Source organism: Carassius auratus, chromosome 25, assembly GCF_003368295.1.
Source record: "Carassius auratus strain Wakin chromosome 25, ASM336829v1, whole genome shotgun sequence".
NCBI classification, from domain to species: Eukaryota; Metazoa; Chordata; class Actinopteri; order Cypriniformes; family Cyprinidae; genus Carassius; species Carassius auratus.
Window position 1 is genome coordinate 16,635,449 of NC_039267.1, and position 24,941 is coordinate 16,660,389.

The following is a 24,941-nucleotide window of genomic DNA, read 5'->3' on the forward strand; positions in this document are numbered from 1 at the left end:
AACACCATAGTAGGAGAAACATGCCCATATCATGATGCTTGCACCTCCATGCTTCACTGTCTTCACTGTGTACTGTGGCTTGAATTCAGAGTTTGGGGGTCGTCTCACAAACTGCCTGTGGCCCTTGGACCCAAAAAGAACAATTTTACTCTCATCAGTCCACAAAATGTTCCTCCATTTCTCTTTAGGCCAGTTGATGTGTTCTTTGGCAAATTGTAACCTCTTCTGCACATGCCTTTTTTTTAACAGAGGGACTTTGCGGGGGATTCTTGAAAATAGATTAGCTTCACACAGACGTCTTCTAACTGTCACAGTACTTACAGGTAACTCCAGACTGTCTTTGATCATCCTGGAGGTGATCATTGGCTGAGCCTTTGCCATTCTGGTTATTCTTCTATCCATTTTGATGGTTGTCTTCCGTTTTCTTCCACGTCTCTCTGGTTTTGCTCTCCATTTTAAGGCATTGGAGATCATTTTACGACCCATTTTCCTCAGCTTTCAAATGCATGTTCAACAAGTGTTGGCTTCATCCTTAAATAGGGGCCACCTGATTCACACCTGTTTCTTCACAAAATTGATGACCTCAGTGATTGAATGCCACACTGCTATTTTAAAAATATACTAAAAACCTTGATTATTCTGGTTAGTCACATTGTACTGCTATTATTTTGAACAATACTGTATATATATATATATATATATATATATATATATATATATATATACACACACACACACACACACAATTATTTCAATATTCCTTCAACAGAATAACTCTTTGTGTGTTTGGCCCCTGTCTGTCCAACTGCAACAAACTGATTCTACATTTTAATCCAAATAATGTCATCCATTTCTAAAATGTAGCATAATAGGCAACTATTTTTATTAATGCATTTCATGACTAAAAATGTCTGTCCTGTCTGGCCTGTTACTGAATAACAATGTGTTTATGAGCCTGCAATCAGACGTCCATCCATGAGCCAGAACAAAGCTCTGATCCATAACAGATCAACCTGTCCACTGTTCTCCTGATGTCTGTCTCTCATGAAACTGCATCAAGGAAAGATGCAGTGTATTCTGATAAACCTGTTGGCATAAAACACTGTTTATAATATGCCTCCAGACATCCAACAAATCAGCACTTTATACATTTTTTTTATATTTTGATTTTAATAAATGCGTAAATGAAATGCATGAAAAGGAAGTTATTATGTGTCCACCACTTTTGGATTGACACACTTTTTTCATACTTGATACTGTAAAGCTGCTTTGACACAATCTGTATTGTTAAAAGTGCTGTATAGATAAAGATGACAAGGTTAACAAAATGTAAAATTACAAAAACTGCTAAAAAATTATATATATATATAGTCTATGGTTCTCACAATTCAGTCTCCGCTTCTCCAGATGAGAAACACGCTGCTTTTGTTTTTGATTGATAAAAACAGTGGCCAGACAAAATGTTTATCGCGCCAAGAGCCATAAACTACAACCACAGACAATTTTTCACTCTGCCCTTAAGAAACACACTGTAACATTGTTGTATTTATTTATTTAAATAATTTCACAATTCGGATCCTCTGGAATAATTCAAGTTAGAGACATTTATGCAATATCAAGACTAATTTTCATTAGTTTTAATGATACTGACCACCACAGCATGGGTCTTCTGCATAGCTGACTTAATCTAGACATAGTACAGTGGTCTAAGAATGTGTGAACGTGCCCCAAAACTAAAATAGATCTACTAGAAAAGCACACATATCTCCCTACATGATTATTCATAATATAAGCAGCAATTTTGCCAATGTCTACATTGAAAAGGCAGGTAAAAACAGCGCTTTGTCTGATCATTTGTTTGTAACTAATATAGTGAACCCATCATTAGAATAAAGAAAAACCAGGCTACATGCTAACATGAAACATTGTTGGTGCTCGGCTGCATCTGCTAACATTAGTGCTCATTCTGCAGTGTGTTTATGTGAATCTGAAGAAAATAGCGTGTAAAAACCAAGGAATGTCATGTTGAGTTAAAGAAAATCGTTCCTGAGTCAATTTCTTCCCTCTTTCGTGAGTTAAAGGCACTTTGGATTTTATGTGATGTGTGTGATCAGGGTCACCGGAACATTCTGTACCAGAACGACTGAAAAGCAGACGAGTTGAAGGCACCGATGAATATGAGGAGCAGGAGATACAGGCCCATCATGACGGCAAAATGATGTCTGACGAGCCACGACGTCCCTTGAGCGTGTCTGGAATCAGAAGACAACGGCACTTACACACAAACACACACACACAGCAAGCTATTAAAACCAACAGAAAAACATGACAATTCTGTTCAGTTAAAGAAATAGTTCATCAAAGATGTAGGTGAGCTTGTTTCTTCATCAGAAGAGATTTGGAGAAATGTAGCATTGCATCACTTGCTCTCCAGTGGATCCTCTGCAGTCAATGGGTGCCGTCAGAATGAGAGTCCCAACAGCTGATTAAACACATCACAATAAACCATGCCAGTCCAGTCAATTAATAAATGTCTTGTGAAGTGAAAAGCTGTGCATGTGGTAATGCTACATTTCTCCAAACCTGTTTTAATGAACAACAAACTCATCGACATCTCAAGATAGCCCCGAGTGTGAGTAAATGTTAAGCAAATTTTCATTTCTGGGTGAACTATACCTTTAATGATGACTAGGTCTATCAAGATTCAAAATGAAAACAAAAACCAACATAAAAGTGTCCTAAAAGTAAACTTTTTCACTTATATGTGCTATATTAGAAATCTTCTGAATTCATAAGATGGCAGATAAAAGTTTAATTTGTTATTCACTGAAAATCTTGATTCACTGTTTGGAGTCAGATCTTTTCAGTGAATCATTTGATACAGATCACATCACCAGTCTATATGATTCGTTCACAAAACTCCATTGCATCAGAAGATTGGTGAATAACTTCGTTTTGGTCTGTTCATCACATACAGCTATAAAGCATAATACAGCTTTTAGTCTCTTATTTATTGGTGCTGTATGGAAAAGTGTGACTTGGACATTAGGAAAAATGTCTCCATTTGTGTTCCACAGAAAACAGAATGAACACAGAAACCGTTATTTCGAGTGAACCACTCACCGTGATCGGTAGCGTCTCTGAGAATACACGAGCAGGTACTTCACTCTCAGAAGCTCATTGTTGGTCACCACAAAGTATTTCTCGGGCACCTCGCCTCCTTCACTGTTCCTGGCCCTCAGACGCTTTTGGTCAACGCTCTCGGAGTCTGAAACACACAATGAGAGAGGAATGCTAGATATCTGCTGCGATGGGATCTTAATGGACACAAAACTGGAATAAAAATCAAATCAGTGTTTGTGTTTATTTTGTTGAAAAGAATCAACAGCTTAAACACATGCACTAGTTTTTTTTTTCTTATTAAATTAACAATTTCACTAAGCAAGGATTCATTTGATTACTCAAAAGTGACAGTGAAGACATTTATAATGATACAAAAGATGAACAAATATACAGCGGCATAACTTTTTTCAACTGTTTGACGATAATAATAAATGTTTCTTGAGCAGCAAAGACTGGAGGAATGATGCTGAAAATTCAGCTTCACATCAAAGCATTCAATTACATTTTAAAATATATTCAAATAGAAAATAGTGATTTTAAATGGAAATAATATCTCAGCACTATTATAATTTTTTACTGAATTTTTGATCAAATTAATGTAGCTTAGCAGACCATAAGAGGCCTCTTTCAAATCTTACTGACCCCAGAATTTGTCAGCTTACCTTTCTTCTTCATCTGACACTTCACATCGGGATGATCGATGATTTCACACAAGGCCACGCAGCTGATCAAAGGCCCGAGAACGCTTTCCCTCCATCCGTTACCATGAGGACTGTAAAGGATGGCCATGCTGAGGTCACTGGTCAGGTATGTGCCCTCCCCAAACAGTGAGGTCTGAAATATCATTTTTAATTACAGTGTAACTGCCGAACCAACAAGCAAGACAACACTGGAGTTATAATTTTCATTTTCCCACATATCATCTAAACATGAACTGATATGGGAGAGTCAAACACTTATTCGCAGTCTTCTATAACAATCAAAAAGCCGGGCTGGAGAGCATCCAAACCAGGTCTAAGAGAGGCTCATCCACCAGCGCAGCGCGTCCTGACCTTATTGAGATGGCAGTGTAATCCGTTGTGTATGATGGAGTGGAAGTTCTCCAGTCTGCTGCCGTGGAACGCATAGATGAGCTCTCGTCCGGCCCGCGTCCGCTCGAACTTGGAGTTGAGCAAATCACAGTACTGCAGTTCGAAGAGGAAGTCTGGAGCCGGCGCCGAAACGCCCTCGCTTTGAGTCAGCTGGCTGAGTCTGGCAAACTGATGCAGGGAGATTGAACACAAGTGAACTACGAGACATCCAAAACTAAACAGACTAGTCTAGACTCTGAATGACTAGTCCAGAATACCAAAACCTAATGCTTTATATGGTATTATGTTCTTTCACCATTCTGATTTTTCCACCAATGCAATTAAATATCACTCTAAAATGAATCTTATAAGTGAATAAATCAAATGATTTAATCCCATTCCTGACTGAATTGAACAACTGACTCTTCTTTAGTGAATCACTAACATAGAGTGCTTCTTGTGTTGCTCCATCCGTGAACAAACGGCTGGTTCTTTTAGCATCATTTAAACGTATGCCTCTTTGAACATTCTCTCGTAATAAGTGGATTAATTAATTCATCATGTATCTGAACAGTCTGCTGGAAGCGTTAAATAAAACTGCATTGCTCTCTTTTTTCATTTACCACTTTTCTTCTTATGACAAGAATTTATTTTAAAGAAACATTGAGAGGAGTCTGAATCAGATTCATATGGAAAATGCACAGATCTCAACGAAGTTCAGCAATACCTCCTCTTTCTGCAGGGTCTTTACAGCAAAACTCTTGGAGGACAGAACCCAGTGCACAAGAGCCAGATGATGATCTCCATCACCATGTCCCAGACGCACAAGATCTCTCACGTTTGGCAAAGTATCCACATCCTTTAGCTGGGAGGAACACATGTGAAATGAGTCTACTTAGAAAGGCCAACAACACAGAGAGTTGAAATTCTTCGAGTGTCTTACCAGCTCCTCAAAATCCTTGACCTCTCCTGTAAGGTAGCGAGGAGGGAAGGGTCTGAGCGCTGAGTCGCGCCTGTAGCTCTGGACGGCGGCTACGAAGAGGCTGCAGCGCAGATCCGCCGCTACAGGGTCTCGATGCAGACAGGAGCAGACCAGCTCTTTGACCGCAGCTGACGGGAGAGACGGCTGCATCCCCAACACTGAAACACACACAGCAGATATCCCAGGAATAACAGACAATAAGAAATTATTTCCATGAATAATGCAAAACATTAGAATTATGAGTCTAGTGTCAATATATATATATATATATATATATATATATATATATATATATATATATATATATATATATATATATAAATATATATATATATATATATATATATATATATATATAAATTTATCATTATATTCTATAATAATACAGTAGCAATAATCATTAAAAATCATATATTTATAAATAATTATATTTTATATTTTCGCTATATATATATATATATATATATATATATATATATATATATATATATAATTTATTTATTATATTATAATAATAAGTGCTGTTCATTGAGGTAAAACGTAGACTCTGAGTAGTGGCGTCAAAATATATATCATGTACATGTGCATACAATATATATCTTGAAAAATTATTAATTTAAATCAATTGAATATATTTATAAATTAATTTATTTTACATTTTTATATAAACCCGTTCAATATTTATTTTGTACATGGAAAAAAATTATACACGTCATTATATTTTAAATGATATTGATAACTTATATTTTTCTTTTTCAGTTTACCATAGATAGACATATATAGATAATACTTTGTATTATCATTATATGACATGTATTTATAAAGTCATTATAATATTTCCATTAAATAGGTTTGTATACTTGCCATCTTCTTGTGTTAGCTCTAAAAAATGCAGTTTTTATATAATTCATATATAATATGATTTCAGCAGATGTAGATAAAATCATGTAAAAAAACTGAATAACTTTTCAGCGAGACTGAGAGCTTTGCAGATTAGCTGTTAACTGGGTTAATATCAGCTAGCGAACCCAAACCCATGATAGAAACGTATTAATCATATGATCTCAGACTAGGTATTCGAATATGTGACTGATTTAATGCAACAGTTGGTTTAATAGTCGCTTTGTTTAGCACTAACTGTTACTGTGTTTGTTTACATGTGAAGCACGTTAGCCTAGCCGTTAGCTCCCCCACTGTTTCACTGAAGAAACTCACTCAAGCATCAACACACAGATTACTTCAAAACAGAGTACTCATCACTCTAAACTTGAACATAATAAAATATCAAATATTTGCCACACATAAATGTATTTTACCCGACGCTCAGGCATTTGACAGCCACCGGAAGCTGAACGTGTCCCACCGCCGCCGCACACGCGCCAGAGTCCACCGGAAGAGGGCGCCATACAGTGCGAGCCAATGGGAACAATCACTACAGATGTAATACCACAGCCTTCCTAAATACAAACATATTACAACTTTTAATGAAGTTTCTCTTTTGCTATCAGGGAAGTGGCCTACTTGAGTTGAAGTGAGAAGAATCTGAGGTCAAGCATTGTGTTAACAGCACTGAGTCTGAGTGCTGTTGATCTCGTTTCACTGTAACCTCTCAGAGCACTTTATATAATTGTTGACAGTTATGTTTGAAAAAAAATAAAATCCATGTTTTGCTGTAGGACAGGATTCAGAAACAGAGGCTGGAGATAACGGAAATAATGAAGAATAAATAAATACATTTGAAACATTCCTTTGGACCCCACTGTAGAAACTACTGTAAGTAATAACATTCTCTATGTATAAAGGGTGATAAATGTATTAAATAAAGAGAGAAATATGATATAACATTGGTTATATATTTACCTCTTACTGTAAGTATATATATATATATATATATATATATGTATATACTACATACATTTCTATACAAATTACACTTGGTAATGTAATAATGTTTGTATGTTTAAAAGTGATAAATGCATTAAATATATAGAAATATAACATAATATGCCATAATATCATATAATACATGCATAGAAGTTACTGTAAGTACTGTAATATTTTATTTACACTGTAACGATATTCACTCCATATACATCGGGAAGAAGGAGGCGGGAACCGGCGCACAATCAAAACTCATTTTAATATCCAAAATAAACACAACAGCGTGTCAGCCCCTCACGGCGACTGACGCGCACAAATAAAAGCAAACACATAAAATAATGTCCCAGGCCTGGTCCTCTCTCGTCCTTCACGGTCGTCACTCCAGTTTTATATCCTTCCATCTCCTACGTGGGACTCGATACTAGCGGTGGGGCTCAGGTGTAGCTCATCTCCAATCACTACACCTGGCCTCACTCCTCGTTCCCACGCCTCTCGGCCCCGCCCCACTCGCCACATACCCCCATCGCCCCTCGCAGGCCGGGGGGTACTCCCGAGACTGCGCTCTACTCCAGCCCCTGGCGAACGGCGCCGACTCCTCCGCTCCCTCACGGATGGCAGCCGCCCCTCCATATCGTGGGCGGTCGGCAGCGAGCTCGCCCGTCCCCGGCAACTCGCTCCAGCCCACCGCCTCGAGCGTCCATGGCGGCACATACTTCGCCTGCTCAAAGGCACGGCAGATTCACCACAGCGGCGAGGGATCTTCAGCAGCGCGTCCCTCCTTCTCCCGGGTTTCGGCACCACTGTAACAATATAAAACTCCCTAATCATCGGGAAGAAGGAGGCGGGAACCGGCGCACAATCAAAACTCATTTTAATATCCAAAATAAACACAACAGCGTGTCAGCCCCTCACGGCGACTGACGCGCACAAATAAAAGCAAACACATAAAATAATGTCCCAGGCCTGGTCCTCTCTCGTCCTTCACGGTCGTCACTCCAGTTTTATATCCTTCCATCTCCTACGTGGGACTCGATACTAGCGGTGGGGCTCAGGTGTAGCTCATCTCCAATCACTACACCTGGCCTCACTCCTCGTTCCCACGCCTCTCGGCCCGCCCCACTCGCCACATACACAAATTACTTTTAGTTGCAATAACAATCCGTTTGTATAAAAGGTGCTAAATGTATTAAATAAATAATAAATACTTATAAATTACATATACACAAATTACTATAATATTTAAATTCCTGTGATATTTAGAAACAAATAGAGCTACAGATAAGTAGGTAGTATCTTTTATAAAAAAATATTTTTTCCTGCGTTAGATTCCTGTGAAAAATGATCTTTTTAGAACTAGAAATTATTGATTTCTTTCAACTTTCAGTGTTTTGTCATCTTTATCATTTTCCTGCAAACATATGTCTCTTACTAATGTTTATGTTATGAACTGTGTGATCATTTCACTGTAAATTAACACTGTGAACTTTCGATGTTGTTGTTTTTCAGTTTTTACTTCAAAATTGTAAGTTTTATTCAATGTGTTAGTTACCGTTTCTTTGTATTACCTGTTAAACTTATTATCTTACCTAGTCACTATTCACCTCCCTTTTCTTCAGTCACCGTGTGTGTGTGCAGGGGTGCTGCTGAGGATTTTGGGCCCCATGAAAAGAATCTTGACAGGGCCCCCAACACAGCTGAAAGTTTTTTCATATTAATTTACATAAAATCATGCTCTTTTATGGTGTTTTTGACTATCATTCTCATATATTTAAGTCAATCAGACAATTGAACTCCATCCCATGTCCACACCTGTAATTTGTCCTCTGTAATACTGCACTACTTCAGTACTGTATAATGTATATACTGTGCATAGCTGTACATGTTTCATATAGTGTATTCACATATATTTATATTTGTATGAATATTTGTACTGTACACTGGCAATGACAATAAAGTTAATCTAATCTAACCTAATATTTTTAACATGACACTGAAGTGCGTTTGAGAAAACTGAGTTCCCTTATCATGCAGTTTTAACACTAGAACGGCCACCAGCAGTCATTTTAACCACAACATTTAAACTTATGGTAATTATCTTTAACACTAGAATGAACACGGCATCATTTTGACCGTTTTGAAATTTGCATAGTCAATAACTTTGTCTAAATAAATCACAAAGCCTTGCTGCTCCCTGATTTTTCCTAAAACTACACGAATTTTCATGAAAACTAGTTTAAATATTTATTGTGTGAATAAAAACAGAAATATAATAATTTCTACCTATAACGTCCACTGGCAGTCATTTTGCGCTGTTTAAATTGAGTTTTGCGACGGTCTGGATCAGATAATGTGAAAGTATTATGTGAAGATGTTTGGCAGAGATGAATCATGCTGTATTTGACAATAAAGGGGACAGTGTAGTAATACAACTCCACATCATCTTCAAGAGATGCACTGAAACCTCACAAACAGCTGATAGTTCGAGTTCATGAAGTTAGATTGCTTGCAAGACAGGTGCAACAGCGTGGACCGCAGCAAGGTGCTGAAAGTGGGCGCCGCCTCGTACAAAGATGCCGACACCGGCTCCATGTGAGGCACATAGACAGTAAAAGAAATGGACACAGCGACCCCATTGGAACTCAATTGAAACAATTGAAGCCCATTTTTAGCGTTTTTTTAGCACTTCCGTTTCTGACGCGCAGACTCAAACGAAGCTTGACAACGTCAGCAACCTGTCTGACAGATGTAAATCTTCTAAGTAGCTGTGCGTGTAAACTGCCATCGTTAATCTTGCAGAGACGGCGAGCTTGAGCGGGGAGTTCTTTGTCCTGAGTGAGCAGGAGTAAGTATTCTGATTCATTATTTTGTATAGTATTTTAAAATGTAACGCCAGTACGCCATATTAAGTGAATTGCCTGCGAGCTTCTCCTCCTATCTGTACGGTAATGTGACAGAGAGTCGAGTGGTTATGACGCAATTGTTAGCCTATTTTTTTACAAAAACTGTTTATACGGGGCCATAATGTAACATAGAAGGTAATGGAGCCCTTTATACATTGTCGTGTATCTTTAGAAATAAATAATGGACAAACGGAGTCTTTAAAAGCCTCAGATGTAAAGTTATTCGCTGTCAAAGTGACGCCAAAATTGACTGATTAGTTATGGGCGTCTCCGTTAATTGTATCAGCAACAGCTGCCACTCATTACTCATCCACTATATAATGGCTTGTCTCATGTCTTGTGTTTGTGAGATCGTTGTTCTATGTTCGATGTGTTTACCACTGTCTGGCTTCAGTGTTGTTTTGCGTTTGGATGTCTGTGTTTTCCCAGAACCTCATCCACTCTTCGCACGTTCACTCAGCCACGGTCACTTACCTTCTGCTCTATTCCCCGCAGTTCCTGTGCCACTCTCTCCTGCTGCCTCACGCCGTCTGCATCCGGATTACTCACCTTCTCTCCACCACCGTCTGGACTTCTGACCACTTCACCATCCCCTTGGAGTATTGCTGTCTCATCGTCATTGTTTGTTTATGTACCATCGCCATATCTTCCCATTAAAACTTTAAAGTGAAGTTCTGCTACAAGATGGCAGCCCCCGGCCGACTTCAACTTCCAGTCGACTTCCTTGCCGCCTGGTGAGGCAAAGCCGTGAACCCTCTGCACCCTGCTCTATCGAAACGTGCCAACTTATCGGAAAATGCTACCGTAGAGACCTAGGGCCTCATGTACAAAGCGTGCGTACGCACAGAAAAGTGCCGTAGGCTACGATCCTGTTTGTTGTTGGCATCTGTACTGCGTTTGAGCTCCGTCACTATATTCTTTTCATTGACTATTTTTAACTTAAAAATCAATTTTATACACCATCGTTTCCATTTCTACAACGTGTGAATATATCCTCTATTGTATTCTACAACAAAAACAATCAGAGCGCCTCACTATCACTAGTTTTATTTTGATCTCCCGGGTCCGCTATTAGCTTATAGCCCGTTAGCATCAGCAAGTGTGGTTGCTGCTAACTGCGCTTATATTGCTAATACTCTGTTCACACACATTACCACTGTTGTACTCACTGTTACTTGCTTTAATGGTGGATGAATGTCTCCACTCTGTGCAGCTTGAGCTCGAGGCCGTGGGGAAGCAGATTCGTGACCTGGAGGAGAGGCAGGCCCAGCTGAGAGAGCGGAGAGCCGCGCTGGAATCATCCCGGGCTGACACTCACAAGTCCGGGGTCAGTATACAGCGTGCTGTTAACAGTCCAACCACGTCTACCGTTTCTCTGCACAGGCCCGGTGCACCCAGGACGCGCTCTTCCCAGATGTCCTTTACTGCGACGCCGGGACACCACGGACCCTGGGTGCCATCACAGCGGAGGACGTGAGCCGAGCCCCGGGTGACGACTTCTCCCCCTCCTGCCTTCGAGATCTCCATCCGGAACCGCTTCGCTCCCCTCCGCGAGACAGGACGCAATGCTATAATCATCGGAGATTCCATCGTCCGACAAGTCCGTGCTACCTTAGCCGAATGTAAACGCCCGCGGCGATGATCATCATGTCAGGACTACTGCCCACGTATCGACGAGGACACGAAAGGTTCAGTAGACTTTTTGCTTTAAATGAATGGTTGTTGTCATGGTGTAAAGAACAGAAACTGCTATTTGTTAATAACTGGAATCTTTTCTGGGAGCGTCCTAGGCTGTTTCGCGCTGATGGATTACACCCCAGTAAAATCGAAGCAGAGCTGCTTTCTGACAACATCTCCAGGACACTTCGCTCCATGTGACTAGTAAGTCAATTCTCAAATAACCATTATGATGACTTTTGTTCCACCCGCTTAAATGATAAAAGTACTTGCACTGTAAAAACTATTAAGACTGTGACTGTTCCCCGAATAGTGATGTCAAAATATAAATTTATTGTAGGATCTAGAAAAAATCTTATCGCAATTAAACCAGAAAAATGTTAAGTAAATGAACAAAAACAATTTTTAAAGTTTGGGCTCATATATATTTGATCACTCACACCCAAAGCAGTTATTGTAAATGAAATGATCACAGATAATAGTTTTGATGTACTCTGCTTGACTGAAACCTGGCTAAAACCAAATGATTTTTTTGGTCTAAATGAGTCTACTCCACCAAACTACTGCTATAAGCATGAGCCCCGTCAGACTGGTCGTGGCAGAGGTGTTGCAACAATATACAGTGATATTTTCAATGTTACCCAGAAAACAGGATATAGGTTTAACTCTTTTGAAATACTTCTGGTAAATGTTACACTGTCAGACATGCAAAAGAAATCTAATGTATCTCTTGCTCTGGCTACTGTGTATAGACCACCAGGGCCATGTACAGAATTCCTAAAAGAATTTGCAGATTTCCTCTCAGACCTTCTAGTTACAGTTGATAAAGCGCTAATCATGGGAGATATTCACGTTGATAATACAAATGATACATTAGGACTTGCGTTTACTGATCTAATAAACCCTTTTGGAGTCAAGCAAAATGTCACCGGGCCCACTCATAGTTTTAATCATACACTAGATTTAATTATATCTCATGGAATCGATCTTACTGCTATAGATATTGTATCTCAAAGTGAAGATATTACAGACCATTTCCTTGTATCGTGCATGCTGCATATAACTGATATTAACTATATGTCTCAGCGTTACCGTCTGGGCAGAACTGTTTTTCCAGCCACCAAAGAAAGATTTGCAAATAACCTGCCTGGTCTATCTCAACTGCTATCTGTACCCCAAAATACACATGAATTAGACGAAATGACTGACAACATGGGAACTAATTTCTCTAATACATTAGAAACTGTTGCCCCCATCAAATTTAAAATAAAAAAAAAGGTTAGAGAAAAACGTACTGTGGCCATGGTATAACAGTAATACTCACTCTCTCAAGAAAGAAACTCGTAGTCTTGAACGCAAATGGAGAAAAACTAACTTGGAAGTTTTTAGAATTGCATGGAAAAACAGTATGTCCAGCTATAGACAGACTCTAAAAACTGCTAGGGCAGAGCATATACACAAACTCATAGAAAATAACCAAAACAATCCAAGATTTTTATTTAGCACAGTGGCTAAATTAACAAATTACCAGACGCCACCTGATTCAAATATTCTACCAACGTTAAATAGTAATGACTTTATGAATTTCTTCACTGATAAAATAGATAAAATTAGAAATACAATAGCGAATGTAGATTCTACAGCGTCTAACACTTCAGTTTCATCCATCGCACCCAAAGATAAACTGCAGTGCTTTACAACCATAGGACAGGAAGAACTAATTAAACTTATCACTGTATCTAAACCAACAACATGTTTATTAGATCCCGTACCCACTAAATTACTGAAAGAGTTGTTACCTGTAGCCGAAGAACCGCTTCTCAATATTATTAACTCGTTGTTATCTTTAGGTCACGTCCCAAAACCATTCAAGCTGGCAGTTATCAAGCCTCTTATTAAGAAACCAAAACTAGATCCTAGTGTACTGGCAAATTATAGGCCTATTTCAAATTTTCCATTTATGTCAAAAATTTTAGAAAAAGTTGTGTCTGCTCAATTGAGCACCTGCATAAAAATGATCTGTATGAAGAATTTCAGTCAGGTTTCAGGCCCCACCATAGCACAGAAACTCCACTTGTTAAAATTACAAATGACCTGCTCCTTGCGTCAGACCAAGGCTGCATCTCATTTCTAGTCTTACTTGATCTTAGTGCTGCGTTCGACACCTTAGATCATGACATACTCCTAGATAGATTACAAAACTATACAGGTATTCAAGGGCAGGCTCTAAGATGGTTTAGATCCTACCTGTCCGATCGCTACCATTTTGTTTACTTAAATGGGGTGTCATCTCATTTATCATCAGTAAAATATGGAGTGCCACAAGGATCCGTCCTAGGTCCCCTTCTATTTTCAATATACATGTTGCCCCTTGGTAATATTATTAGAAAATACGGAATTAGCTTCCACTGTTATGCTGATGATACTCAGCTATATATCTCAACAAGACCAGATGAAACTTCTCAATTATCTAAGCTAACAGAGTGTGTTAAAAATGAAAAAGATTGGATGACAAATGATTTTCTCCAATTAAATTTGGATAAGACAGAGATATTAATTATTGGACCAAAAAACACTACACAGAATCTTGTAGATTACAATTTGCAACTAGACGGATGTACTGTTACTTCCTCTACAGTCAGAAATCTGGGTGTCATATTAGACAGCAAATTGTCTTTTGAAAATCATATTTCCAATGTTACAAAAACTGCATTCTTCCATCTTAGAAACATTGCCAAGCTAAGAAACATGTTATCTGTTTCTGATGCAGAAAAGCTAGTTCATGCATTCATGACCTCTAGACTGGATTATTGTAATGCACTTCTAGGTGGTTGTCCTGCTTCGTCAATAAACAAGCTACAGGTAGTCCAAAATGCAGCAGCTAGAGTCCTTACCAGGTCAAGAAAATATGATCATATTACCCCAATTTTACAGTCTCTGCACTGACTACCTATTAAGTTCCATATCAGTTACAAATTATCATTACTTACCTATAAGGCCCTAAATGGTTTAGCTCCTGCGTACCTAACTAGCCTTCTACCACGCTACAACCCATCACGCACCCTAAGGTCACAAAACGCTGGACTTTTGGTAGTTCCTAGGATAGCAAAGTCCACTAAAGGAGGTAGAGCTTTTTCACATTTGGCTCCCAAACTCTGGAATAGCCTTCCTGATAATGTTCGGGGTTCAGACACACTCTCTCTGTTTAAATCTAGATTAAAATCGCATCTCTTTCGCCAAGCATTCGAATAATGTATCTCTTAAATCGTGAGTGTAGTTGCATCTGATCAAATGTGCAAATTTATTCATTAGCTTTGGTTAAACTAATTTTAGTTTGTCATCAGCATTTATGCTAATGATGTCTCTATTTTGTTTCTTTGTTTTGCCACGGCATTTACAAGCTTCAGTCTGGACCCAGAACACCTGAGAAGAGATGATGCTGACCCTCAGAGGACCTCAGATGATGCTAACCCTGAATCAACAAACAGAACTAACAAATATTGCTACAAGTGTGACTGAATCATATAATAATTATTAATTAATAATATTAATAATGTTCATTGTCTAGCTGACTACGTCTTGTATTCATTTTTAAAAAAAAATCCTGTCAAACGTGCACAAACTGACAGTCACCACCATAAGCTACTACTAAATATTGTAGAAACATAATTTTCTGTAAAGTTGCTTTGTAACGATTCGTATTGTAAAAAGCGCTATACAAATAAACTTGAATTGAATGTAATTGATCATTGTCACGGGCGGTCCACTAACAAACCCACCTTTTCTTGTGAAATATTGGGTAACATACTGTCGACCCTTTGCCTCTTTCACTTCTCTTATTTTTTTCTCTTTCCGTTTTTGACTTCCAGATTTTTGAGGCATTTTCACATCCTCTGTCAAGTTGAATCTGCCGGCGCTATTGTGTTGCCTTGGTTACTGGATACAATTTGGGCGGACTGAACCATTTTATGATAATCGAGAGGGGGAGAGGGGCCCACGGACGTTTGTGTTTCCTAAACAAACAAAAAAAATTTGACACCAGGAAACAGCAAATAGAATAATTTAAAGTTAATCCTTTTTTCTATCAAATATTTCTTTTTAGCACCACAACTTCATTGGGGGCTTCTCTGGGCCCCATCTTAGTCATGGGCCCCGAGAATCGTCATCGTTTACCCCCCCTTTACAGCGCCCCAGTGTGTCTGTGTGTGTGTGTGTGTGTGTGTGTGTGTGTGTGTGTACACATGTCAGATGACTGCTTACCAGACATTACAGGTAGTACTTATTCCTCTCTCAATCTCATTTTCTTCCTTTAATATAGAGTACATGCTTCAGGACCGCGGAGAGCGGCCTCGCGTCGGAGCGAAGTATCGCGAGAGTCTAGAGGCTGAATAATTCTCGCGCGCGCGGAACGGATGCTCATCGATGCGCGTTCGTGTGTAGGAGTAACGTGACGTGATTGTTTTCATCTCCTGAGTGAGATAACGGATGTGGAGAACATCCCCATCATAAGTGCATCGATCACTGAATGGAAACGTGTTTGTTAGATGCGAGAGGACGCGTGCAGCGGCAACATATCCCTTTCGCGAACGCACGAGAAGGTAAGGGGAACGGTTTCCACCGAGGATTTCACTTTCTCACCGGTGTTTTCCACATTTATGTAACGTACAGAACAGATGTAGTGTGTCTTACATGCAGGTGAAATCAGAAATGCTCGCACAGCTGAATAAACCTAGCTGTTCATCTTCTCTTCTGAAGGGCGCTCAGCTCGACCTCCACACCGCTCTGAAATGAGTGAAATGCTCTCGCTGAATATTCTTTGCTTTTCATATAATCTTGCGTTTTATATGATACCTCCCAATGGGATTGAATAGCTTTTAATGTTATGGCAACTAGATTATCGTTTTATATATGTAAACCCCGGCCACACGTCCTTCACACTGCAGCCGGGTTTGGCTCGATACGATAATAATGACGTTAATTGATTATAATTGTTACAAATAAACAGTTGGTAATAATCTCTACGTGTAAAAGCTACATGATAAATAACGGACTCTGTTCACAAGACTGTGATGACGCGTGATAAAGATCATCAGCATCGTAAATCCTCGAAAGTTTTTTATTTTATTTTATATATTTTTTTTTTTACATTTATAAAACTATTATTTCTCATATATTACATTGGCATCAAATTACAAAAAAAAAAAAAAAAAAAAGGTTACCCGAGAGTGTTTCTAATAGGGAAGGGACGGTAAATTTGACATCGTTCTCTCTTCTGACTTTCGTTTTAATTCTTCCGTTTTTTTTCCTTTTACTGAAAGGGATAAACACTATCGTGCATTTTTATTCACTGATCTTCAAGTTAAGTTAACCACGACTTCCGTTGTTGAGAAAGCCGGAAATGTGAAAAGGGCTCATGAACTTGAAGAGCAGTGAATGTGAGAGTATCACAAATTATATCAGATTCACCACCAAAGTGTACCGTCCCTCCTCCCCTATTCGTTGCTAAATTTAGCAACTTTTTAGACAACCTTAACTTTTTCTTCCAACAGCGCTTAGCATTAAATGTTGCGAATTTGAAAAATTGATTTGCCAACTTTTGATAAGTGACTTTGATAACGGACACATTTTCCATCAAAAAAAAAAAAAAAAAAAAAGGAAACCACAGATGCCTAGCAGTCACGCATAATGTGTATCGAGTTATATATAATAATAATATTTGAGTAATTGTTCATTTAAGATACACTTTGTTAGCAGCTTGTACTTGTGATTGTTGTTTAGTTAGTACACTGACTGTAAGGAAAATGGAAAAGATACTAATTTTCCAGCACATTATCCATTATACAATGATTGTAATCCTGTAACCTGAAAACCCTATGCGTTATTTAAAACAATTTTTTTTAAAAAATTTTAATAATTAAGAAAAATTCAATTTTTTAAATTTTATTAGATAAATTATATAAAGTAATTTTACAAACAAATTTAAATTAACATACAATTTATTGCTGAGATTTCATGTCAGTTTGAATCTGAATAGCTCGTTCAACGCGGGGGCGTGGTCACATATAACGAAGGGAGACATGATTGTTTTCATATGGATTACTTTATCACAGAATATCTGTTTTCGACAGCATTTATTTTATAAATGCACAAAGTTATGTCTGTATCCCAAAAAAAGTAGACCCTTTACAGATTCGATAAATGTATTGCTCTTATCTGTACGATTAAAACTGAAAGTGTAATTTAAGTTCTTTTCGGGGTTATCAGGGGTAAATCACACCATCACACCAACTGCTAACCAGAGCGTCTGTGGGGTTGGGGGGGGGGCAGGTCAGAGTTTTGTTTCTCCCAACACGGTAGGCGGAGATTATTATGCAAAGTGTTCCTAGTGACTCCTTACTTTAGAAGCCAATAACTTTATAAGTCGTTTACTTTTTGGTTTAATTACTTTGCACATTGTTTACACTGATGGACAGCTACATCATACACTGTAATACAGGTAATTTTTGATTTCCCATCTGTGTGGCTCTTTAAAATATAGCTGCTATGTATAAATGGTGGTGAATATTTGCTACAAATAAACGATTTATAATAATCGCTAGCTAGGTTCAAATAGTTCGAATCATTCTTCATTCTGTTTACTCTAATCGTGTCGTCTTGACAGCTGTATGTGGTCATGTATACCATGTCTTCCTTATTCATTTGAAGGATCAAATCAGAGGTTATGAAAATAACAATCCACCTTTACAGTGTGCTATTGCTAGGGTTATATGTTTGGAAATATTGTTATATTTCTGCTTTATTTTAGCATCATTGTTGCCATGAACAAATTAAACCAGTATATGTAAAGTTTTCTAAAAATGCTAGTAATCTGAATTTGGAATATTAATCTTGTTTGGAAAATTTTCAATCAATTAATATTTTATGTGACTCTCTAAACATAAGAAAATAAAGCGAGGTTCAGTCGAGCTGACGTCAGTTTGGAGGGAAACCTGGACATTTCCTGTGGGCTTGTAGAAATCATTTTAAGATTTGTAAGCTTTGGATTTATGGCAAGGCAATATTGTAATACTGTATAAGGAATCATTTGCTTTACTAGGGATCTGGCTTGTGTGCTAAGTTGTGTTTACTCAAGTTATTTCACAGTTACCATGCTGTTGGGTTACACTTAGTCAAGTTTCGATAGATTTCAAAGGATAAGCTTCCCTTTCACACTTAAATATATGCTAATATAATTATAACCTGTTCATGAACCCACTCTCTCTACAGTGTTTCATTGAGTATGTGTCTGTAATGTGTGTTTCTACAGGTTTTTAAATTATAAAGTTTGACGTTGGTGATCTTAAAAAAGAATCTCCATGGCAGGTGAGAGCTTACAATTTTCTTAAACAGACCTGAATTGTTAACATATTCAAGTATCGTGGTATTATTTACTGTAATGTACTGCATGGTCCTACAAATGGTACATGTCCAAATAGTCCTAGCTTTGTTAGTGAACCAGAACTAAATGAGTTATGTTTTAATTTGTGTGTTTTTTTTTTCACACAGAAAACAATTTTCCACCTCTTCCACGGTCCATTCCACTGAAACCATGTTTTTACCAAGACTTCAATGAGATCCCAGACCAGCATCGTACAATGTGCAAACGACTGTATTACCTATGGATATGTACGTTCATATTTCAGCATATATTGTATATTTTTGCAGTATTCTCAGTGCATGTCATTTAATGTTCATCGTGGTGTGTAGATTGCAATCATGTAGCTTTATTTGCCTTTACACTGTCACTTTTGTGTTCACTCTTAAACACTGAGAGATACAGATAAAGGAAAACCTGTACAGACTGGTTTTGTATTTTGAACTGTCAATATTGAAGTAAATATGTGATGTGTCACGTTACTCTTGTGTAGCTGTCCAGTTTACTATGCTATAATGAGAGTCACAAGCATTAGATTTGCTTTTGACTTGTAGGATATTTACAAAATGCCTTTTTTTGTTGGCTCAAAAATTGGGTCTGGGAGTTGAGAAAGTAAGTGTTTATGGAGATAAATGCAAATGTGTATTAGTATCTAAAACGTACTATAGTTTTGAGTTAGATTACTTGTATCAATATAAGTCATATAGATTTGGTATCTGCCTTGTTCTGGTAGATGTGGTAATTTTGGCTTTCCTTGTAATGTATTCACCTACAACCTTAAGTTATGAAACAAATGCTATATTATATATAACATATATTTAGTTCTAACTGAATGAAATAAGTTTTTAAATGAAGCTCAATTTTTGTTCACTCGCAGTAAATAGTGCCACCCTTGCATTGAACCTGATTGGCTGTCTAGCATGGATGTGCGGAGGGGGCGGGGGAGCCAATTTTGGGTTGGCTATTCTATGGCTGATACTGTTCACCCCTTGCTCATATGTGTGCTGGTTTAGGCCCATCTACAAGGCCTTCAGGTGAGTTCAATTAATGTTGTGGCTTCCGAGATAAAAGTCTTTGAGTTGTAATCATGTCTTTGTGCACAACCCTAATGAAGTTTACACTTTCTTTCATAGGACGGACAGTTCTTTCAACTTCATGGCATTCTTTTTCGTCTTCATGGCGCAAGTGGTGATTAGTATCATCCAGAGTATTGGAATCCCAGGATGGGGAGTATGGTAAGAACTGCTTATTGTGTGTAAGAAATTAGACAGATAAACTATCATGATGGGTTAAATGAACAACTCAAAATGGTAGGTTTATCAATACTTAACCCAGAAGTGATTGGCAAAACAACCCAAACTGGGTTATTGGTAACCCAGCAGTAGTGTGGACACATATAGTAGAGCAAATCTGGGTCAGTTCCAGTTTGAGTACCCTATAGAAACTCAAATAACTCATGCACTCTCTAGCGTCATGTAATCATTTTAGTGCACATATATTATGGTCTGTTTACGTTATAACGTTCTATTCTGAATTTATATAAGCTTTGCATGTATCTTGTTAATGAGGAGAATATGTCTTCTTTATGTGTTTGAATTACAGTGGCTGGCTTGCCACCATCTCTTTTTTCGGGGATAACATTGGCTCTGCTGTTGTTATGCTGATTCCAACCATAATGTTCACTGTCATGGCTGTTCTCTCGTTCATTGCCCTCACCAAGGTACCGTTACTGTTCCTCCATCATCATTGTTTTGAATATACACAGATCTCATGATATTTCCTAAAATTCAAGCAATTATGTATGTATGTTTAACATTAACATTTGTTGATTAAGATCATTTTTCTCCGAAACAGTAATTACAGTAATTAATTTCTCCTGCACAAAAAATCCTCAGCAATCTCACATTTTCTCTAGAATTTCTGAAGAGGGTCTTGAACTGTGCTCAGTTTTAAAAAATATTAATATCTTCAATTTAATGATTATTGGTTCTATGAAAATAATTATTGGCTTACATATCAACCACAATATTTAATAAAAAAAAAATACAAAATTAATTTAATAACATTAATAGTTAACAAATATTTAAATATAATTTTTTTTATACTGTGCATTATAAGGTTGTGATAACTAAATGCTTTTTAAACATTCGAAACCTTTGATGTTAGCGTGTGTTTTTTGATAGACAACATATTATAGAATCATATCACTTTTATTTATTTTTTTATATCTACCATATATCAGTTATTGGTTCTCATATTAAAAAGTTATTGGCTTACATATTAGCAATTAGTCACAAACTTTGATCTTTGAAAACACTAATAATTTAGTAACAGTAATCTTTAAAAGCAATTTAAATTAGTAAGCATTTTTATACAGTGCAATATATTGTTGTGATCCCTAAACTCACTTGAAAACATTAGATTTTAGTGGGGGGATTTATTATTCATTATTCATTGTGCCGACCTGCCGGCCTACGTGCTTCAGACTCGCCACAACTTGGCTCGTGGTTTGTTTAAGGTGAGGCCCACTGCTGCCAGCATGTTTCTGGTGGGCCCCCCAGTCCCCTACCGAAGGTGGGAGTGTTGACTCGTCACGCCCGAATCAGCAGCGGTCAACCCGTTCCCCAATCACCTTCCCAGAGGACTGCTTCTACTCTCCTCCGAACCTCTTAGACTTCATGTCGTTCGACCAGAAGGAAGAGGATAAGGGCTCAATGTCCATCTCTGCCCTGACAGCAAGGGGCCCCCAGACCTCCAGGAGGTGCTCCCGAGGGTTATGACGAATGGTGTCCTGGAGCTCAAGCTTACCCGGAGCCCCCCGGAGAAGCCTGCCAAGAGTAAACTCCACCCCTGGTATGCTAGTTCCTCTCGCCAGCAAGCTGATTCGATGGTGTTAGTCCCCCGTGCAGTGATGGACTTCGCTTTGATGACAGTGAAGATTGGTAAGGTGCTGGGTTTCATGGTCTTCCTTCAGTGGCACCTGTGGTTGAACTTAGCTGACCTCAAGGATGCAGACCATAAAGTTCTCCTTAATACCCCGGTGACTCCCTCCAACCTCACTCTCAACTCTTTCAGGCAGTCCTCGGTCGGCCCAGTGCCCAATCGCCTCAAGCTGTCCCGAAATTGTTTAAGTTTGTGCTTGATGAACGCACCACTCGCCAGTGCATCCAAAAACCAAGCCGCCAAAGCCATTATGTCAGTTCCTGAATTTGTGGAAAATTATTCCCAGAATCTCACGCTGGCTACTCGGTGTGATAGAGCCCTTCAGTTCAGACACAAACTACCCATTTCAATGGCATGGTACAGTCTCTAACAGTGTCTCGAAATGCCCTGGTTCTGAGACAAGAGGTATGTGGCCTGCTCGAAAAATAGGAGCGAAAGAGCAAGTCCATCCAAGTGAGCTGAAGAGCGGGTTTTACCGGCTCTATTTCGTAGTACCCAATAGAGATGGGGGACTCTGCCCAATCCTAGATCTCAGGCCCATCAATAGAGCGCTTTGCAAGTATCTCTACAGAATGAAAACGCTGAAACAGATCCTGGAGAAATTCTCCCCAGGGACTGTTTTGCGGCCGTGGTCCTAAAAGACATGTACTTTTACATACAGATAGCACAGCATCACAGACGCTTTCTGAGGTTAACTTTCGAGGTCACAGTGAACCAATACACTGTTCTTCCTTTTGGGCTAGCTTTGGCCCCACGCACTTTCTCGGAGTGCATGGATACAACACTTTCCCCCCTCAGAGCAAGCAGAATGCGCATTCTGAACTCTCTGGATGATTGGCTGATTTCAGCTTATTGACGGGACAGGCTAGTCAGTCTTATAGACAAGCAGCTCCATCACTTGGAGTCCCTTGGGCTATGTGTGTACATCCAGAAGAGTATTCTCGCTTCGACTCGGCGGAGACACTCAACTCTCTCCGGAGCGCTCGGCGGCCATTTTATATACCCGGTGCTATTTCAGGTTCATTTTCAGGATTTCAGAGGGTGCTGGGACTCGGCATGCTCTCTGAGGCATGGGCGCCCTCCACGAAACATTTGTATGCCCTAAAATGCGGAGTGTTCTTGATGTTCATATCGATCTGGAAGCTTGCTCAATGTTGGATGCTCTGTGTTTTCGAAGTACAGGCTGGATAGTGGATGTCTTCCGTCATCTCTGAAAATCTATGTGGCCGCTATTGCCTTGATTCGTTCCCTACTGGGAAACATATCTTTCCGATAAGCAGAGAAGCTCCGCAATGTTTGGTGAAGCTCAAGAGGGAATGTTTCCGTTTACTGTCGTAACCTCGGTTCCCTGAGAGCGGGAACGAGACATTGCGGAGATCGCCGCGTTTGAAACTCGACCAGCTAAGTGTCATTCAGTATCAGATCCTGACATAAGTGTCACATGCACTGCATTTATTCTGCCTCTTGAGCTCATCAATATTTGCATGCAATCTGCATAATTCGCGACAATTGGCCAGTCATTTGGACTAGCGTGAGCCAATAGTACTTCAGGAAAGGTTTGAAGGGAAGGAGTTCCCATAAACGGAGAAGCTCCATGATGTCTCGTTCCTGCTTTCAGGAAACCGAGGTTACGCTATTAACCCAAAATGTTTTAGATAATTTTAGACTATTATTATTATTATCAAATATTTAGTGCTTATTGGTTCTATGAGAAAAATTACTGACATATCGTTTATATTGTGTCTAATTTAGTTGATCTATCCTCTAAATGTTGTCTAATTTTTGGTCTATTTTTCTTAGGATTCCTGAACAAAGAAAATTTGAAAAAGTTAAATGAAAGCAATCTGTATATTAAATCTATACAAATATATTCTGATATAGTCAAAGTTAATAAACAACTTGATGCTTGGTAAGGACAGGTGATCTTCTGCGCTATAAAAGGACAACATTTGAGCAATAAAATGTTCTTCTGTGTCAGGTTCACAACTTCTACCGTGGCAGCGGGGGCAGCATGAGCAAGGCCCAGGAAGAATGGACCTCTGGTGCTTGGAAGAACCCTCACGTCCAGCAGGCAGCTATGGGGGCTGTACAGGGGGGCATGCAGGGTCAGCAGTACTCAGCCGCACCAACTTACAACTACGACGAGCCAATGTAGATCCCTCTCAGCCACAGTAAGGGTAGGGGACAGAAACAGGGTATTTGGGAGGGCTTTCCAGAAGGATAAAGTCAATAATTTGAATTTCAAATTTCCACTGGTACAACAATACATATGCTTTGCCTTAAACTGTTTTAAAAGTGTGTGATTGGTTAAAGAGTCACTTTCGGCTTGTGGTATTAAGGCAGATTGAATTAACGGTTATGTAGTGTTTCTCCACTTATTGTATTTCAAACATGGCTGAACTGGAGCACCAGTGAGGAAACATTCCAAAACTCACTATGTTTCTATAGTAACTAGATTCTTAGATTTTTCTGTGTGGTATTTGCAAGCCACTTCTATATTTGTTTGGCTGTTAGTATTCAAGAACACATTTCCACTATTTAGCAAACGCATCTTTACTCTCACATCTTATGACTAAACGTATGTTTTATGCACAAAGTGAAGAAATTTCCAGCTTTTGGAACTACATTGACTGGTATTTACTTGATCTTGTAGTTGAGAGAATATAAACCCAGCAAACCGGAAACATTCTGAGAACTTTGGCAATGTTCTCTCAAAGTTATGAACAAACGTTCTTGTGACGTCCAATGTTTGTTCAAAGTTATCTGGTCTTTAATAATGTTCTCAAATGTTAGCTATGCCATTCATGCATCATTCAAGGAATGTTTTTCTTTTAAAACATTTTTTAAAGATTTCTACTTGTTTTAGAATGTTCGGGGAACACATTCACATAATGTTTGCTAAATGTTCCTTAAAAATTTGTAACTAAGAAAAAAAGCTTTTGAAACTTTTT

At 38.7% G+C, this 24,941-nt stretch overlaps 2 protein-coding genes across 3 annotated transcripts; one reads left to right on the plus strand and one right to left on the minus strand.

Moving 5' to 3' along the window:
- Positions 1-1,535: 1,535 nt before the first annotated feature.
- LOC113043537 (mono [ADP-ribose] polymerase PARP16-like) lies at positions 1,536-6,621 on the minus strand. 2 transcript variants are annotated; one of them, XM_026202984.1, is made up of 7 exons: positions 6,492-6,621; positions 5,137-5,333; positions 4,921-5,058; positions 4,176-4,382; positions 3,786-3,957; positions 3,124-3,268; positions 1,536-2,252 (listed from the first exon to the last, which is right to left on the minus strand). In XM_026202984.1, the coding sequence occupies exons 2-7, from the start codon at positions 5,323-5,325 to the stop codon at positions 2,117-2,119; spliced, it is 987 nt and encodes a 328-aa protein (XP_026058769.1). In that variant the 5' UTR covers positions 5,326-5,333; positions 6,492-6,621; the 3' UTR covers positions 1,536-2,116. The 2 variants fall into 2 exon arrangements, with proteins under 2 accessions (XP_026058769.1, XP_026058770.1); XM_026202985.1 differs by having other exon boundaries at positions 2,137-2,274.
- Positions 6,622-15,958: 9,337 nt separating this feature from the next.
- LOC113043539 (secretory carrier-associated membrane protein 5-like) lies at positions 15,959-24,941 on the plus strand. Its single transcript, XM_026202986.1, has 7 exons — positions 15,959-16,231; positions 18,940-18,995; positions 19,179-19,298; positions 19,925-20,081; positions 20,181-20,282; positions 20,650-20,767; positions 23,969-24,941. The coding sequence occupies exons 2-7, from the start codon at positions 18,989-18,991 to the stop codon at positions 24,143-24,145; spliced, it is 681 nt and encodes a 226-aa protein (XP_026058771.1). The 5' UTR covers positions 15,959-16,231; positions 18,940-18,988; the 3' UTR covers positions 24,146-24,941.